This window comes from Pituophis catenifer, unplaced genomic scaffold, assembly GCF_029215685.1.
Source record: "Pituophis catenifer annectens isolate HBS135680 unplaced genomic scaffold, rPitCat1.0.hap2 SCAF_2, whole genome shotgun sequence".
NCBI lineage: Eukaryota > Metazoa > Chordata > Lepidosauria > Squamata > Colubridae > Pituophis > Pituophis catenifer.
Genome location: NW_027256882.1, coordinates 147,230,704 through 147,250,452, shown reverse-complemented (window position 1 = coordinate 147,250,452; position 19,749 = coordinate 147,230,704). Strand labels below are relative to the sequence as shown.

General features: G+C 37.5%; 1 protein-coding gene across 1 annotated transcript in view; it reads right to left on the bottom strand.

Annotated features, from left to right (window-relative positions):
- Positions 1–527: 527 nt before the first annotated feature.
- Positions 528–19,749, bottom strand: part of PITPNC1 (phosphatidylinositol transfer protein cytoplasmic 1) — a 163,140-nt gene continuing 143,918 nt past the window's right edge. The window contains exons 7-10 of the mRNA XM_070934749.1: positions 13,280–13,435; positions 8,680–8,743; positions 5,038–5,156; positions 528–602 (exon numbers count right to left, since the gene is read on the bottom strand). Of these exons, the coding sequence (XP_070790850.1) occupies positions 597–602; positions 5,038–5,156; positions 8,680–8,743; positions 13,280–13,435 (345 nt within the window). The 3' untranslated portion in view covers positions 528–596. The remainder of the gene's footprint in view (positions 603–5,037; positions 5,157–8,679; positions 8,744–13,279; positions 13,436–19,749) is intronic.

The following is a 19,749-nucleotide window of genomic DNA, read 5'->3' as shown; positions in this document are numbered from 1 at the left end:
CTCCAGTCATCAACACTGCAATTTTAGATCTTCTGCTTGCAGCCATTACTACAAGAGACTGCTTTTGCTTTTTTTTTTTTTTTTTTTACAAGCTACTTCATTCTGGGTTGATAGCAACATTTGTCATATGGCTTAGAGCTTTAGTTTGGGAATCAGAGCACATGAACTATGACCTTGCATGCATTTAGCTAACTAGTTTCAGGGGAAGCCTAAGGGAACGGGGAAATGGGAAACGCATGATTCCAGATCAATATTTGTTTAAATCAAAACAACTACCATGAACTTTGCAAATGATATTCTGTCAGTCATAGCTTGTCATAAGGAAAAAAAGCCATGCTGGGTTTAGAGAGCATTTTTATCTGGATCTGGCAGCGTGAGAGTTTCTGGGGCGGACTTTTTCCGCTGACGATCTTTGGGAACCATTAGGAATTCCGGTGCATCTGTGGACAGAGGTGTAGACGGAGCACTAGAAGGAGCACTGCGGATCAGAGAGGGAAGGGAGATATTCGAGATGGATATCGCAGGAGGGAAGATTCCAATTTTCTTGTTGGTGGCTTCCTGAGTTGCTCGTTCAAATTCTCGGACTTCATCCATAGTCATGTCTTCAAGGAGAAGGAAAAAAAGAATGGGTTAGGACAATTGTGCAAGTTGGCATCAGCACAAAGCTTTATTCGGGTGATGTGTCTTTAAGGAGTCATGCCCGTCAGTGTGTATATTTACTTAAGAGGAGATAAGGCCACTAGTTCAGAAGTGATGCTGAAATCTCAGGAGCCACATCTGAACAGCATTCATCTCACTGTTAAGAGTTGCTGACTACTGAAAGGAGACTCTGGGACTGCAAAACAAAGCTATTTTTTTCATGATGAGCGAAGAACATAAGATAGCAACATTTGTTTATTTCCAGAATAACAGTAGTCCTCGACTTACGACCACAACTGAACCCCAAATTTTTGTTGCTAAGCAAGGCAGTTGTTAAGTGAATTGTGCCTCATTTTACCACCTTTTTTTGCCATAGTTGTTAAGTGAATCACTGCACCTGAATTTTGTTCACATTACCATGGGAATGCTGTAACAGTCATAAGTCACTTTTTTTTCAGTGCTGTTGTAATTTCAAATGGTCATTAAATGAATGGATGTAAATCGAGGATTACCAGTATATTTTAATCTGGTTTCATTCAAAACAAGGATGAAAGTCATAAAATGAAAGCTGAAAAAAACTATCGGAGATAAGATGGATCATATTAAAGTTTAGATAAGGAGAATAATTTTAATTCTGTTATCTTCCAGATACAGTGTGAAATTTTCTGGGCACACATATGTATCATATGCCTATAGAAAAGCATATTAATGTTGTACTAAAAATAGTTGAGACCGGCCATGAATGGTGTGAATGAGTTTTAATGTTTTTAATGTTTTTAATTTTTAAATGTTTTTTATAATGATTTTAAATGCATTGTGAGCCTCCCTGAGTCTTCGGAGAGGGGCGGCATACAAATTGAAAAAATAAATAAATAATAAATGAAGCTCCAGTGTTTTAAAACTCAACAAAAGTATTATTAAAAAATTATATACAGTTGAAAAAAGCCAACACACATTTCATTCCTAACATGAGAAAGAACTCAAGTGAAGGCAACAAATGAACAGTGCCCCCTGCAAGTTAAAATTGATTGAAAAATATATAGTGGCTTTTTTTCTAACAACCATGAATTGTTAGAATTGTTATATGTAGTACACCTGAAATAACTGCATGCCTAATTATATCTATAACAAAAACTCAATGTAGCCAGATCAGATTCTTTACCTAATTGAAAGATCTTGGATTTTTATTCAGATACATAAAATATTACATCTTGAATAATTCCACCAGAGGGCAGAGTTACTTTGTTGTAATATGTGTTTCTTTCAAACATACATTACAAATTTCATACAGTAAATATCTCTGGTTTTTTTTCCTTCTAACAGTTCAAAATTCAACATGGGTTCAGGAAAAGGTCATTTGAGGTTTCTGCACTTCAAGCCAGCCAGGTTCATGTTTTGAATATTGGGGAAGAGTTTCTTTAATCACAAGAAATTCCAGCTTCCTTTGAGTTTCAACTTTCCTGCAGTGAGCATGGATTCCTAAGGAAGGTAACTAAGAGAAGTTCAAACACAAATAACAAACATATGGTTGTTAGGAGCTGTTTGAAACCGTATACTCACGGAAAATCTAATTAGTAAAGTTTTAAATTACCACTCATCACTTCTGGGAGATGAATAGTGCGAAAGACTTAGAAAAGAGCAGTTGTTACTGATATCAATATTATGTGGCTTCTCAATAACTTGGATTAATGGCTGAAGTCACGACAAAAGCAAGAGAGAAGCATGGAAACGGAAGCCTACCACAAGACTGGCTTTATTATTTCTTGACAGGTATTCCTCGACTTGCGAACATAATTGAGCCCAAAATTTCTGTTGCTAAGGGAGACATTTGTTAAGTGAATGTAGCCCCATTTTCAGTAGTGGGATTCAGCCACTTCACACCACTTCGGGAGAACCGGTTGTTAACTTTCTGAGCAGTTTGGTGAACTGGTTGTTGGAAGAAATCATTAGGGCAGAGAACCGGTTGTTAAATTATTTGAATCCCACCACTGCCCATTTTACGACCTTTCTTGCCACAGTTATGTGAATCACTACAGTTGTTAAGTTAATAACGTGGTGGCTAAGTGAATTTGGTTTCCACATTGCTTGTCAGAAGGTCGCAAAAGGTGAACAATGCAACCAGTTGCCAAGCATCTGAATTTTGATCACGTGATCCTAGAGATGCTGCAACGGTCATAAGTGTGAAAAAGGGTCATAAATGAATTGTTGTAGGTTGAGGGCTACCTATAATCTTCGCTGACAAGATAAAACTATTTATTTATTCCAGGAAAACAAAGTTCAGACATATGGATCTATTGCATCAAAACTGTGGAGATAATTATGAAAGATTTTCAGTGCCTCCTGTTTATTGAACATTTATGCCAAAACAAACATAGAGATTTCTTGTCCCTGTTCCCCCCGCCCACTCTATGTCAAGGGCTAGCAGGGAAGGAGATACCCTTTCCATCTGTTTCTATTTTTGATAACAGCCTAATTTAGGATTATTTACTTTTGACTGTGTGAGATCTTAATACAGGTAGTCCTCGAGTTACATTTCATTTAGTGACCATTCAAAGTTACAACAGCACTGAAAAAAGTGACTTATGACCGTTTTTCGCAGTTACCACCTTTGTAGCATCCCCATGATCATGTGATCAAAATTCAGATGCTTGGCAACTGGCTCATACTTATGACCATTGCTGTGTCCTAAGGTTTTGCAACCTTTTGACAAGTGAAGTCAATGGGGAAGTCCAATTCACTTAACAACCTGTTTTCTAATTTATCAACTGCAGTGATTCACTTAACAACTGTGGCAAGGTAGGTTGTAAAATCAGGCAAAACTCACTTAACCAATGTCTCACTTAACAACAGAAATTTTGGGCTCAATTGTGGTCATAAGTTGAGGACCATCTATATGAAAAAAGAGAGCATACAAGGTACATTCTTATGAAAAATTGTTTTTTTTTTTTTTTGCAAGAATTCCCATTGCCATTAAACAATTGTTCTTTGTCTATTCCAATATCCAGCTAGGTGGTACCATCTACCAGTAGTTAAACTTATTAGATTTCCAAAAACTAAACCTGGTTAGTCTTTGGATGGGGGAGTATAAGAAAAACCAGGAAAGTATAATGGATGGTTTAAAAATAATTGTGAAGAAGGCAATGGCAAAACGTTTCTGTACTGTTGCCAAAAATCTTATCTATGAAGTCATCCAGAGCTGAGCTTGACTGAAGGAGAGTTGACTTTTCCCAAATTAATGTTTTTTTCCTTGGAGATAAAAGTGCCACTTCCATTTCTTTTTCCTTTTTGATTACTTGGTCCTTGACTGAAATTTAGTAATTTTAATGGAATAAGAAAGTGATAATACCCTCTTGCATAAAATACCAGCCTGATTTGTACATAACAAAACATTATGTATTATTACTAAATTTTTTTCCAGCATGGCATGAAGAATGAACCCATCCATTATGTCTGAATATTACATGCCAACAAACTGGACCATTCTAGCTTGTTAAATAAACCAAAATTTAAAGAAGTCCTAGCTCAGCCATCTGAACCAGGATATTATCTATTTCTGAAGAAAACAGTAGCATTGGGATATTAATTGCCTGAATCTGATCTAATAGATCACAGCCAGTGACAGAAAGGATTGTTCCATCAATAGGCAGAGCGAACAGAGACAAAACTGCCACATGGTACATTCAGTTAAGCCTAACCTGACGATTTCATTTTCCTTGGAGATAACTCACTGCAGCTAAAGATGCGTACGGACATGCAGTGCATCATCCCTCGGGTTTATTTTTGATTCATAATTCAAGGATAGATGTAATCATCAACTCAAATGCCATTCACTTTGCCATGTCTATTTTTTTTTAAATGTAGCAGAACGTTCTTTCAAAAATGAGCACTGGTTTCTTGCTTTATTTCAAACATACACCTTAAAGCCCCTTAATTTTTTAAAAAATCCCATTGTTAAAAAGACAACGAGAGATTCTTTTGACAAAAGAGAAAAGAAATGTTTTGAAGGCATCACAGGGAAATGAGACATCGGTGCCTCTGTTCAGCCGGATGAGAAAATTCTGAGAATTCAATTTTTAAGCAGCAATTATACATGGAAACGTGTGTGTGTGTGTGTGTGTGTATGTGTATACATATACATATACATATATACATACACATACACACACACATATATAAGCTTCTACTCTCAGTCAACCCACCAAAATATATAAGCTTGCAAAACCCTTTTCAACCTTGTGTTGATCCTTCCAAAACTTGATGGGGAAAATGGCATACGAGAAGCAGACAGTGGCAGTGACCAGGCCTACTATTCCCATAGCAATCTCCTAAAGCTCAGCATGTTCTGTTCCTTGTTTGCATTAGGAGATGGTGGGCAATATTTTTAAAGGCACTACATACACTTCCTTTGGCATGGCTCTCTATTTCATCCACAGGAGATGAATGTTGATTGCACACTTTAATGTTCGTTTTTTCATGCATATTTTTCTCAAACTCTCGAACATCCCCGAAAGTCATATCTGAAAAAAGTTCAAGACGATGGGACCTTCCATTAATTTCAAGCTCAATTTTTAATCAAAGGAAGAATTCTAGGGTGGGGTGGGGAATCCTTCCTAGCAAAAGCCACAAAGCAGGAAGCCAATTCGGGCATCAGTAGGCAAACAGCTAGATAAACCAGCCAAGGAAGGTGTTATAAGAAGGATCAGTTAAAAGGAATCACACAGTATAGGAATTTGGAAAGTGGTTATTTCTGTGAAATGAGCTAGGCAAGAAAAGTGCAGGGTGCAGGCTTTGCCAAAGGCAGACATCTTCTAAAATAAATTTAGAAGATTTCCTGGTGGAAAAAAGAGGAAGGGTTAAAGAACAGCTGAAAAATCTACTTACCTTGTCAGGAACTTTGCAACACAATTATAGAGTACTACTTTAATAACATTATGCTCCCTATCAATATATGAAATTGTTTTCACACTACCTGACTCTAAGGGATATGGAACCATGTAGATCAGGGCTGTCAAACTCCTGGGCCATGGGCCAGATGCGTCACACGCTGGCCCCGCCCGGTTTAGTGAAGGGGAACAAAGTCCCAATACGTCATGTGACGACGCCGTGACGATGTGACTTTGACACCCCTGATGTAGATTAATAGCAGAGTACTGGTGAGTAATAGATTAACTGAACATTTTAAATGCTTTGATAGTCAAGCTACCGTCAGTATCTCTTCATTTTTTTATCGTAAGACTGTCCAGTAGAATTATATACAGTCCAGTTCTCCCACAATAGTGATAACATGAATATGTGGGCAATATTAAAAATATCTACAGGAGCATGCACATATTGAATTTTGTTTTCTCCTCTGGAGGAAAAAGTGTTCTTATATTGCAGTAGATGCCATTGAATTATTTTCTTTTAGCACTTTCCTGTTTTAGCACATTCTAGTAATTCAACTCTCATAATACATTCCATTAGTATTTATATGATTCACATATCACGTTTTCCTTTTTCCCCTCACTTAAAATTAAGGAGCATTAAAAGGCACTGATCAAAGAAGCTTATAAGCAATGGGACCGGCATGATCAGAAGCATTTCTGCCAAGCAGTATTCATGCTCTTCATTAGCAACTTTGAAGTTAATGCAAGAAGGCTGTCTTATGGCAAAGCTAACGGTGTATTAGTCAACAATCTTACACATGTCTACAGGATAGTAAGTCACACTAAAATCATGGCAACAGGTCTTTGTAAACAAGTTTAGGATTGAGGATTAGTCTGCAATTAGAAGATGAAGCACTTGCGTCAACAAAAAATGCATTTCAAAATAATTTAGATCCTGAGCAGTTCTATATTAGTCCAGGGACTTCATTTGATACCTCTAAGAAATTCTAATTCTATACATTCATCTACTGTTATTCAACAATAATAATCCAAATACAGTGGACAGGAAAATGTAAGTGCTCATGATTCTCATGTATTTACAGTAATTATTTGGGGCCTGCCAAAAAGTTATTAGCACAATCATCACAGGGAACTCAGTTACAAGAAATGGGGAGCCTGCTATTTTTCTTAAAAGCTAAAAAAAAAGGACTTTTGCAACAAGACATTTATGTCAAATGATAAAACAGTGGAAAGCTATTCTCATGAGAGAAACAAACTCCAGTGATGTTTCCTTTTAAAGATTTATCCTTTTATACCTAAATGAAATTTTAATCTTTGAAAAGTGGTTCAGGCCTGGATAATAAAGGCTGACTGGGAGGTTCAGTTATAAATCTGAATAAGTATTGATTACAGTGCATTTAATGGAATAAAATGTCAACTTTCCTTATGACTAGATTCATTTCACTATCCTTTCCCTATTCCATGTTTTCTAACTTAGACAAAAAGGGACTTGATTGATTTCAAATATTTATTACAGTGAATAACATTTTTATTTTATTAAAGAAAAAATAAACTTATCTAATATAAAATATTAATTTTACTGAAGTTTACAATTTATTCATTATGCTAATTTTTATAGTTGATATCTCTTTACAATATACATTTAAAAGCTTAGTTATTTAATTGGTTTATTGCATTTATACCAATGTATATTTATATTTTGAAGGGACGTGGTGGCTCAGTGGCTAAGATGCTGAGCTTGTCGATCAAAAGGTCGGCAGTTCAGCGGTTCAAATACCTAGTGCCGTGTAATGGGGTGAGCTCCCGTTACTTGTCCCAGCTTCTGCCAACCTAGCAGTTCGAAATGCAAGTAAAAAATGCAAGTAGAAAAATAGGGACCACCTTTGGTGGGAAGGTAACAGCGTTCCGTGCACCTTTGGCGTTTAGTCATGCCGGCCACATGACCACGGAGACGTCTTCGGACAGCGCTGGCTCTTTGGCGTTGAAATGGAGATGAGCACCGCCCCCTAGAGTCGGGAACGACTAGCACATATGTGTGAGGGGAACCTTTACCTTTTATATTTATATTTATCATTCACTGCAACAAATCAGTAGATTTAAATTGCATCAATTGAATGAGGTCTTTCAACCCATTTCATAATCTTAATTTAATTTAATTTAATTTAATTTCGAATTTATATACCGCCCTTCTCCCTGAGGACTCAGGGCGGTGTACAGCCAAGATAAGAAACATAGAATACAAATATTAAAACATTTAAAAATATATATAAAATTTGGCCCAAAAAATTAAAAATCGCAGACTAATTAAAAGGATTTAAAAATTTTAAAAATTTCTTCTTAAGCCAACCCGGCTTGCTGAAAAAGATAGGTTTTCAATTTTTCTGATCCATGAATGCCCTTATTCAGCATAGAAGTGAACATTATGAACCAGGACAGAAACAATACAGAATTATGGTTTGGAGCTTGGAAGAAAGCCATAAACTTGAATGTTTGTCTGTCTCAAGTTTGGAGAAGTGGAAACTTCTGCAGAATTGTTGCTTGGCAAGGATATCCCTAACACAATTAATGATTTCTATTTCTCCTTTACTCTACGCACTCAAGGCCACCCATATTACTGTCTCCCTTCATTTTATCCCCACAAAAATTCCCTAGCCTTATATAGATTAGTTGAGAGACTGATTGGCTGAAACTCATCCATGTGTTGAATTTCCATGACTGGGGATAGACTGGAAACTATTCCTAGGACATTTTAGCCATTACATCATGGTGCTGGTGTTAATATTCAAACTATATTTTTAATATCACAATTTGGGTTTTAGTACTGGTCTTTAAAACAGGTATGTTAGATTTGAACCAGATAGATTTAGAATTTACCGGTAATTCAAATTAAAGTTGCTACTTGGAGTTACAGATACTAAAGTACACATTTGATAAAATTACAAAGCCACATTGCAGCAGGGTTGTACCCAGAGCTGCAAGCAAGTATAAACATTCTAAAATTCTTAGCATTTTGTCTGAAGGCTAAAACACCCTCTCCTCCATGTTAACTATTCTAATAAAAACAACTTGAATAAAAATAAGCAGGTCACTCAGTACATGTCTGAAATAGTTCTTGTGCTTCTAAATAGTTCTCTTTAAAAAAAAAATGACTTACCATACCACTCATCCACCCACGCAAATGCTTGTCGGTGACCAATTAGCAATATGTCTTTGACCACCTAGGAGAATTAAGAAAGATTTAAAGACTGAGAGGACAAAGAGCCACAAACAATAGTTTGTGGTAGAGGTAAAAAACATGGAGTATCAGGATCACTTAAAGGTCTGTGAAAGCCTTAGGGATGGTCTTCGGAGACCTTCAGGAACTGTTAATTTGGTTTTCTAATCAGAGAAAACCATGAAATCCAGGGCTAGAGAGTAGAGTACAGGTAGTACTTGATTTACAACAGTTTGTTTAGTGACCGTTCAATATTACAACGGCACTGAAAAAAGCGACTGATGATCATTTTTCACATTTATGACCATTGCAGCATCCCTGCACGTAGTCATGTGATTTACACTCGGCTACTTAACAACTGGTTCACATTTATAATGGTTGCAGTGTCCTGGGGTCATGTGATCCCCTTTTGTGACCAGCAAAATCAATGGGGAAGCCGGAGTCACTTAACAAAGGTATTACTGATTTAACAATTGCAGTGATTCACTTAACAAAAAAGTGGCAAAAAAAAAAAGAGAGAAGCGATAAAATGGAACAAAACTCAAATTTCTCACTTAGTAACATACATTTTGGGCTCAACTGTGGTCGCAAGTCGAGGACTCCCTGTAATGTTATTTCAATATACTTAAGTTGGAGCAGAGGGTTCCTTTTGAGTATACAGTGTCTTGCCTGTCTGTCCCAATGTGGTTTTACCCCAGAGTCTGTTCATTGCACAATTCTATCTCTGCTTCTGGGAATCCCATTTTCAATTTCTCCTTTGCGGCCAAGTGACTTTGACTTCCCAGCAATTTCCCACATTGTTTACACTACAGTGAGCAAGTCAGGTGGAGAAGGTTGGTCTTTGTGCTTGCCTTTGATGTGTCCCCCCCAAAAACTCTCAAATCTTCTGACAAATATTTTATCCTTTCTGTAGGGTACCATCCTGGGAAGGAACAACAGCAGCAACAACAGCTCTACTTGAATAAGGCCAACATGAAAACATTCCTCTCCCAGGTTCCTGAAGATTGTAGGCAGCCTAAGAGAATTCTCACAACTAGAACCAAAGTGACAAGCTGTTTGAAGCCTAGATCACACTTTTTCAATTGTTTTTTTTTTCTTTACCTTCAAGAGCCACAGAAGACAAGGTGGTAACAAGCTGAAGCCATTAGAGGGCAGCACCCAATTTTACCCTTTGCATTATTTAGGTTTTGAGAAGTTCTGTAAAACTGGCACTTTCAAACTGTCAGAGGCTTAAGAGCTCTACTCTATTGGTATTTTGGGGGTGGGGTGGGGAGTGACAATTATGTCTCTGCTATTCAACTGTTTGCCCTCATGAGAAATTAGGAAGGTATCAAAAAGATACGGGAATTCATAGGGACTGATTTCCTCTTATGGTGAAGTTGGTGAGTGACTTTGTGGCTAGAACTAAACACCCCTTAACAGACTTACTATTAGCTTACTTTCCCAACTATCACATAGGGTGAATGATAATTTTTTTGGCTTAACATTTTTATCGAGTTATAAGATAAAATAAGATACAAAATATAAAAGAAAATAGGAGAACAGTGGGGAGGAAGAGGGGGAAGAGAAGTGAGGAAGAGAAGTAGGGAAAAAAATAGCAAGTAATAGTAAGGTGAGCAAGGTTTGTGCAGTAAGAAGTGCACATTATTTTTGAGTAGCTAGTTGGAAAAACATGTTCCTGCCTTGTACAATTGAGTAGAAGAGAACTAGAGTCATGGCAGCAGGCAACTTTTGAGGGATGGCTCATAAAATAACAGCATGCATTGCATTTTCTACTGAATCCCAAGACATAAAGCAGTATATACAAGTAGTCCTCGATTTACAACCATTTGCTTACTGACAATTTGACGTTACAATGGCACTGAAAAAAGTAACTTATGACTGTCACAGCTTCTCCATGGTCACGTGATCAAAATTCAGATGCTTGGCAACTGGCATGTATTGACGATGGCTGTCCTGTCCTGAGGTCATGTAATCATTTTTTGTGATCTTCTGACAAAAGTCAATGGGGAAGCCAGATGCATTTAACTGACTTAAAAGCTCAATGATTAATTTAACAACAGTGGCAAGAAAGGTTGCAAAATGAGACTAAATTCACTTAAGAAATGCCTTGCTTAGCAATGGAAATTTTGTGCTCAATTGTCGTTGTAAGTCGAGGACTACTTGTACCTATATACTAAGATACAATCTTTTAGTAGATGGGGTACTATGTTTGACTTAGTGTTAAATATTTCTGTTTAAAACAAAGCAACATGACCCCTGATATACGGTATTTAGTTTTGCTTCTGAATCCTGGGGGAGGGTATTAAAATGGGGTATTTCGACTCCAGGCAACCTCCTCTCCAAAAAGCAAGTCAAGAATTTGGACATAATTCATAGAAAATGAATTTCACTATCTTTGAAACATGGAACAGCTGTTTATCATCAGGGTAGATTTATCTGGACTCCATGTATAATCAGTTAGATGCAAATAATCATCAGAAATAGTCCTGCATTCCTTGAAAATAACATCCATATCCTCTTATATTCTTCAGAAATTCCTTTTCCATTTTGTTCTTCTTTGTCTCTTTCAGACCTTCAATCTAAGATAAGCCAAAAATGTGCAGAATTTGAGGACATAAATTACAAGCAGATTACATTAGCAAGTATTAGCTAAGGATTTATCTCTTTCTTTCATGCACATCAAAGGCATCAAAGGGAAGAGAAATGTTGGTTAGTTTCATTTTCATGTGTTCATTTAAACCTTCATGCAGGTTTCTGTCAAAACAGAGTAAAAAACAGTGCTGCAATGGGTCAGCAGCCATGGTGCTTGTCAGCAGAAACTATCTGAGAAAGTGTTAATCATTCAATTTTGGAAGAAAATTAGGGTTGGTAAATTGAAATAATGACAGGGCCTCTAAGAAAGCTTTGTATTCTGTCAATAGGATAAAGCTAATCTGATGGGATTAGAGCCAAGAAACTGGCACAACTTCCTTGAACATAAATACTTCAATTGTACAACTTAATTGTTTTTAAGAAATACGTAAAAGGAAATAATATTCAATGAAAATGTGTGTTGTATAGAGAAAGTGGACAGAAATAATTTATTATTTTTTTCTAATTACAAGGAGATGGACTCAAATGTGGCCAGCTTAACTTGGCAATTCTCTATTCGCTGGGTTGGTGGTGCCCACAAACTTGGCAGTTTTAAAAATTAGGATTAGGTAAATTCATGGAGAAGACAAAGGCTGTAGGTGATCTCCAGGACAGGAGTCATGATTTGCCTTGACATTTGAGAAGACATCTTTCTTCTTTTCTTCTTAAAAGAAATCTTAATTATTTTGATTCTGTATCTTCAGAATGACATGCAATTCTGAATTCTGGAAAACCAAGTCTACCAGATACCGCTAATTGCTTCTCTTGTTATGAGCTTTCAGGAGGACATAATTCATCTCAGTTTTAACTTTTCCCTTTCAGCTCCTGCCCTAACTTCTTTTTGTTGGCACTGTTTCATAGTTCCATTGTTTCTTTTTCTGAGTCACTCATTCCTTGCCCTCTGGTTGCTTTTAATTCTGCCATCCTTAATTCTTCTTTCTCTTTTTCTTTCCCTTATACACCACTTAGTGAAAGCTCAATGGATTTATAAATGGATTTTCATATATAAATTATCATGGTGGATCTCAACCAGGCCGAAATTTGCAACATCATGGTAAAGCATGTAGATTTTCATGGAAATCATTCTCATTATGGTTAAAGAATGTTATATTTTGGAATAAATGTACACACTATTTCCTGGTTTGTTTTTTGCATTGTTTAGTAGATATCCTTTGTGGTTGTGTTTAATCCTTGAATCAATTTATTGTGATCCTGATGTCATGCAAACTGTTTCAGTTTCGGTGGTGTTTTATACATTAGGACCCTGAGAAAACATATAATCAGAGAGACTTTCCTTCCCAGGAAACCTCAATCCTTTCTGTAGTTTTATAATATCTTGGCAAGATAGCAATATGTACTCTGCGTCTTTCTGTTTCCTAGCTGGCTAACAAACTGTATTCTCCTTATTGTGTTAGAGCAACTATTTTGAGGATGATTGGCATGAATTTCCTGTCTCTCTCTCTCCTCAAATCCTGATACTTCCCTTAGGAATTAATCAATGACTGAGCAAAACTAGTCACTAGTAGTTCACTTCCCTTGAAGCTATGAAAAATCAGGATGAAGTGTATATGCCATAGCTCTGTAGTGGATTAAACAGGAAAAACTATTTGCTTTATTTGTGATGCACAAAAGACCAACAGGATTGTTTAAATCATGAGCTGATATGAGGCCTACATCACAGGATCACAAGGGAACATTAGAGTTGGCAAGGTAGTCTGATGCCAAAGTAAGTGGAAAGTGACTAAAAGCCAGAGTAAGTAATTGTAAACATTTGTAAATATAATCACATCAACTTTTTGAATAATGCTCATTGCTGATTGTTCAACTTGCCAATTTTTTCTGCACATAAAAGCTGTACAGGATAGGCCGGGGGCGGGGGGGGATGTGGACACTGCCCTTTACTCACCTTATGAACAAACTGCTCAACTCGAGTCTGAAGTCCCCATACTTCAAATTTCACAGATACAAGTTTGTAGGAGCACATAATAGGGTCTTGTGTTTCTCTCCAACCTTCTTTTAATAGACCTCTCCCAGTCTTCTCTGATTTGAAGCATTTAGGATCCTATTGAGAACAAGAAGACTGAGTGAGCAACCTGGTTAAGAAATCTACCTTTGAAAAAATAGAACCATTTCTTGTTACAGGTAGTCCTCGACTTACAACCACAATTCAGCCCAATTTTTTTATTGTTAAGTGAGACATTTGTTAAGTGAGAATTTTACCTCATTTTACAATCTCCTTTGCCACATTTGTTAAGTGAATCACTGCAGTTCAGTTAGTAACATGGTTGTTAAGTGAATCTGGTTTCTTCATTGACTTTGCTTGTCAGGTCACAGAAAGTGATCACGTGACCCCAGGACACTGCAACTGTCATAAATATGAGTCAAATGCCAAGTGTCTGAATTTTAATCACATGACCATGGGATAACGCAATGGTCATAAATGAAAAACGGTCATACGTCACTTTTTTCAGTGCCGTTGTAACTTCGAATGGTCACTGAATGAACTGTTGTAAGCCAAGGACTTCTTGTACTAGTAAGACTGGAACTTCACAATCTTATTTCTATTTATGTCAGGAACAATGTTCACTTTGTGTTTCTTTTCTATATTTATTAATATTATGGCTGGAAACTGGTTGCTTGGAAAAGCAGACTGGAGATTTTAGCAAAACAACTGTATTAATCCCAATCCTTATTCTTAAATCATACTTAAAGCATTTTTCTTAGCCCCATTTAACATTCTCTCTAAATTACATTTGTGAGTTTGGCAGCCGCATAGATGAAATGAAATGAAATAAAATAAAGGAGGTATAAGCAAATAAAGAACTGAACTGTGGGAGAAGGTGTTGATTGTCAGGTGAGAAGATTCTTGCAGCACAGGCTACAGTAATAAATCAATAAATCTTCACGGGTGGATGTGCCTGACATGATGTAAGAGATGACCAGGCTGAGCCTGAGAGCAGGAGTCAAGTACATGAATCAGTTTGGAGCTGGAGTGAAATTCAGCAGGTTCTGACAGGTTCTGGAGAACCGGTAGCGGAAATTTTGAGTATTTTGGAGAACCGGCAAATACCACCTCTGGCTGGTCCCAGAGTGGGATGGGAATGGAGATTTTGTAGTATCCTTCCCCTGCCACGCCCACCAAGCCATATCACTCCAGGCCCACCAAGCCACACCCACAGAACCAGCAGTAAAAAAATGTGAATTCCACCACTGGTTTGGAGACAAACCAATGTAAGAGACCTATTTCTAGCCTTGAAGTCTATTGACTCATATCTCGCACCAATTTGCCTTGACCATTACTAGTTCAGGTTCTTGTTTATAGGTAGCATGGAATAAACCTGTATTTCTTTTGATTCTGTCCTAGTTCCTAACTTCTTGTACCTGATGCATGAATCCAACTGGAGCTCCCTATGTCTTGGGATAGGGCCTGACATTTGCTTAACAACCACGTGATTTGCTTAATGACTTTCTGTAAAAATGGTTGTAAAATCAAGTCTGGTCAAATGATGCCTTGACTTATGATCAAAATGTTTTACGATCAAAATTCCAGGTTCCACTGTGGTCATACGTCAAGGACTACTACCTGTATCTTCTTGGGTATAAAATAAAAATAGCTTTGCAATGTTTAGTATACATAGTATAGTTACGTTAAGCTGTACAAGGATCAGGGCAGAGGTAGGATGCTGATTGGGTGTTGACATTCCAGTTCAAAATTATAAATATAGGCTAAAAATGAACACATTCTAATAAACTTCCAGCAAATATTATTTCTGTTGTAAATGTATTTGTTTGTTTGGGGCAGAGTAAGATTTACTAATAGGTGAGATCTTTTTGAAACGTTTAACCTGCTTAAATACCCTTTGGGTTAATGGATAATGTATTGCACATTTTAATTTTGATCTTTCGGGTAGATTTGCAACTAGTTCAGGTAGTTTTGATACCAGATAATTCTCTGCTTTCCATTCTCCAAGTGCTCATCTCATTCATAATCCTGACAATCTAAAAGAGCTTCTTCAATGTATTTGGAAATACGTTTTCCAAAATATATTTGGCACACTCCTTTCCTCCGCTCCCACACCAAAAATAATTACATTTGGCAGCTTCTTTTTTTCCCCTCCCTTTGATTCCAAAGCAAATAAAGCGCAGATAAAGCAGTGCATCTGCCTTGGGAGCGCTCAAGGCTTGAAAGTGCTATTTTAAAACATCCTGTGCTTGGCATCACAATGTACTGAAAACATGGAGCAATTTGTGCTATTTGGAAGGAAAATTATTCCATCAAAATGAGTTTGCCACATAAATTATGTTTGACTGAAGTCCAGAAGGGAGCAAAGGAGAATTCTAACACAAGTGATTGGAAAAGGTTTTTAACATAGCACTTGCAGAACAATTATAAAGTGAATCTTAAGTTAAACATAAGTGGCTTATTTTGCTTTTCACAGGTACTTTATGACAATAGGGAAAGAACACAGTGAAAAATGTGTGCATGAGAAAACTTTAACATGGCAAAAGAATTTCACTGCTCTTGAAGGCTTAGGAATATAAATGGTACCACTGATATTATAAGAGAAACTCTGTATGCTTAAGGGAATGTATGTATGTGTGTATATGGGTGTCTGTACACACACACATACATCCACATACACACTAAGGCACCTGACAAATTGCTTTGGAAAATCTTGCAGATCTGTGATATAGAATCTACTAATCTAGACAAAAATAATAATGAAATACAGGTAGTCCTCAACTTACAACAGTTCAGTTAGTGACCATTCAAAGTTACAACGGCATTGAAAAAAAGTGTCTTATGATCCTTTTTCACACGTACGACCATTGCAGCATCCCTAGGATCACGTGATTAAAATTCAGATGCTTGGCAACTGACTCATATTTATGCTGGTTGCAATGTCCCAGGATCACATGATCAACTTTTGCAAGCTTCTGACAAGGAAAGTCAATGGGGAAACCAGATTCATTTAACAACCGTGTTTGTTAACTGATCAACTACTGTTGCGCTCAATGGTCATCGTAAGTGGAGGGCTACCTGTATTACATTTATAAAGTAGAATTTTACTGCAGGATTTCTTCCCTTTATTAGTAAACTAGCATCTATCTGTATGCATCTGCTAAGCGTATTCAGCTAGAATCTAGCCTGGAGGAGACACACACCTCTGATATTTCTTATTGCACACATTTCTTGTTTATAGTTTAGTCAATGAAGGGTGCCGAAATCAAGATTCCAATTGGGAGATCTCAGTTGACTTCATCAAGCTATTGTTGCAACATTGTTATGATATCTTTTTTTGTTATTGGATTTGGTGGTTGTTGGATTTTTTGGTTAGGTTTTTTTTTTTTTTTTGGCTATTGTTAGATTTCTGCTGCTAAGTAAGATATTTGTTGAGTTTTGCCCCATCTTTCTTGCCACAGTTGTTAAGTGAATCAGTGCAATTAAGTTAGGAATACAGTTGAATCTGGCTTCTCCATTGACTTTGCTTGACAGAAGGCTGCAAAAAACTGATTGCATGACCATGGGACATGGTGCCCATGATAAATACGAGCCAGTTGCCAAGTGTGCAAATTTTGATCATGTGACCACAAGGATGCTGCAATGATCCAAAGTGTGAAAAGCGGTCATAAATCACTTCAAACAGTCACTAAATGAATGGTTGTAAATTGAGGATGGCCTGTATTGTTTTATTTGATCTTCTTACTGTAAGGAAGGAAGGAAATGTAAGCCCCTTAGAATCTCTCTGGATTGGAACAACGTATGAACCCTATTAAATATTCTATAACCTTGATCCATACCATACCAGGAAATCAGGCCTGATATGCACCTTTTTAAAAAAAAAAAAAAAAAAACTTTTTTTACTTTTTTTGCAAAAATACAAAAGATTTGTATTTTGATACAAAACGGACAAGAAGAGTAAGCTCTAATTGTCTGCTGATTCTGCAAGTCCTGTACTGTAAATGTGCAAGGAAGTAAATACACTTACTGTATATTCGTGGTGATTATAAATATAGAGAGCCCCTTTCGTGAAGGCACCAGGCTAGAAACTGGGAACTATTGAGTTTTTCCTGCCTTAGCCATGAAAGCCAGGTAGGGGATTTTGGGGCAATCCAGGGGTGAAATCCAGCAGGTTCTGACAGGTTCTGGAGAACCAGTAGCGGAAATTTTAAGTAGTTCAGAGAACTGGCAAATGCCACCTCTGGTTGGCCCCAGAGTGGGGAGGGAATGGAGATTTTGCAGTATCCTTACCCTGGAGTGGGGTGGGAATGGAGATTTTGCAGTATCCTTCCCCTGCCACACCCACTAAGCAATGCCCACCAAGCCACACCACACCCACCAAGCCATGCCCACAGAACCGGTAGTAAAAAAATGTGGATTTCACCACTGGGCCAATCACTCCTTCTCAGCCCAATTCACTTCCCAGGGTTGCTATTGTAGGAAAAATAGAAGGAGTAAAGAGTGTTAGGTATCCCAAAGGTGCTTTTTCAAGATGCAACTGGACCTTTCTTGCTTTTCTTTGAAGATGTTTCACTTCTCATCCAAGAAGCTTCTTCAGTTCTGAAAAAGCACCTGTTGAAAAGTACCTTTGGGACAACCATGACTTGGATGACAGAATCTCCATAGAGTGTTAAGTATGTTTGCCACCTTCCATTTATTTATAATAATAATGAAGGCGGGATATAAATGAGTAAATAAATAAATCCACTTCTTGAAAAGCCTTGACAAGAAAACTGCAAGGACCTATCCAGGCAAGGACCAAGGACTCAACACTGAGGCAAAAGTACACACATATTTAGAGAGCCAGTTTGGTGTAGTGGTTAAGGCATCAGGTTAGAAACCGGGAGACTGTGAGTTCTAGTCCTGCCTTGGGCACAAAGCCAGCTGGGTGACCTTGGGCCAGTCACTTTCTCTCAGCCTTAGGAAGGAGGCAGTGGAAAACTACTTCTGAAAATCATTGCCAAGAAAGTTGCAGCGACTTGGCCAGGCAGTTCCCCAAGAATCAGACACAACTGAATGTTAGAAAAAAATATTATAAATAATCAGAACAGGCCATTCCAGCCTCGCTTCGTTTTCATGGTAAAATCAGGTCCCTTATCTTCTTGAGTTGCCCATAGAAATTAGTGCCTCTTTTCCTAGGATTATATTTTTATCTGTTTTATTTTAATACAGTGGTGCTATGCAAATGGATAACTATGGCTGAACGTAATACTGGATGCAACATTCGGCTTCCTGAAAGCTTTTATCTTTTCAAATGGAATTTTCATGTGGTTCCTTGTGGTTAAAGGAAAACATAGGAGTGTATATGCGCCAGCAATAAATTTTGTAGAAACAATTAAATAACATTTCTAGTGAACAGGAATGTAGTTAATGTGTGTTACACAGTCTCCTCATGGGAGGAGCAACATAAAACAGCGCAAACACAAGGAAAGCAGGAACATAATCTTTATTTGCATAAACTTAACAGCTCTTAACTTTTTGGTTCCTTAAAGCAAATTGTGGGGGGGAAAAAAACGAAAAGTGAAGAGGTGCTGGTTTTTGCAAATGAAGAACATGCATTTGTTAGTGGCTTTCTCATAAGGCTACTGCCATCCGTACAGTAGCTCAGTACTATTGTTAGAAAAGCTGAACTTCTGTATCCTCTCAAGTTTTGGAAAGTAGGAAGGAATGTTCTTTGTGACTGATTGCTAGCAGCAGTATCTATGTCATGTTTACTCTTTTAATCCAAATATTATATTGGGAGTTCAGGTGTGTGAGACTGTGTGAAGGAAACCAAGGAGCAGGAGATTTAGTACATACGAGATGAGGCAACACAAGCCAGTTGTGAAAGCTCTGGAAAGAAAGCGCTTCAAAAAGAATCCACTTTAGTGAACTCACAGTAAGTCTGGCTGGACATGTACTCTCTCAGTTTTCAAGATTAATATCTAGTTAGACTTGCATCCAAGAGGCCTTTCTGAAATCCGAGTGATTTCTTTGTTTCTTTGGTTTGCCAACTATGTGAGGCTGGACAACATGCCATTCAGATTCCAATGTTTGGAGTGGCATTTAAGAGGAAGGGAGGAAGGAAAGATTGATTGGTCACATTTGACAATTTCTGGGTTTTCAGCAACTATGAGTTCAGTAAAAATTTGCTGACCTATCTCTAGAATGTCTTCTCTCCTTCCTCTGTGTTCATGAGGCAGTACAGGACTCAGATGTTTCTTTTTTTCTAACCAGGAGAGAGCCATAAAGCTGTTTTAATAGTAAAAGGACTGACTGTGTTCCTACTGCTGTGCAGGTAATCCTTGGTTAATGACTTGTTAAGCAACCATTCGAAGGCACTGAACAATAGTCCTCAAAGTTCTGGCTGTTCCAGACCCACTCCACCCCCTTCA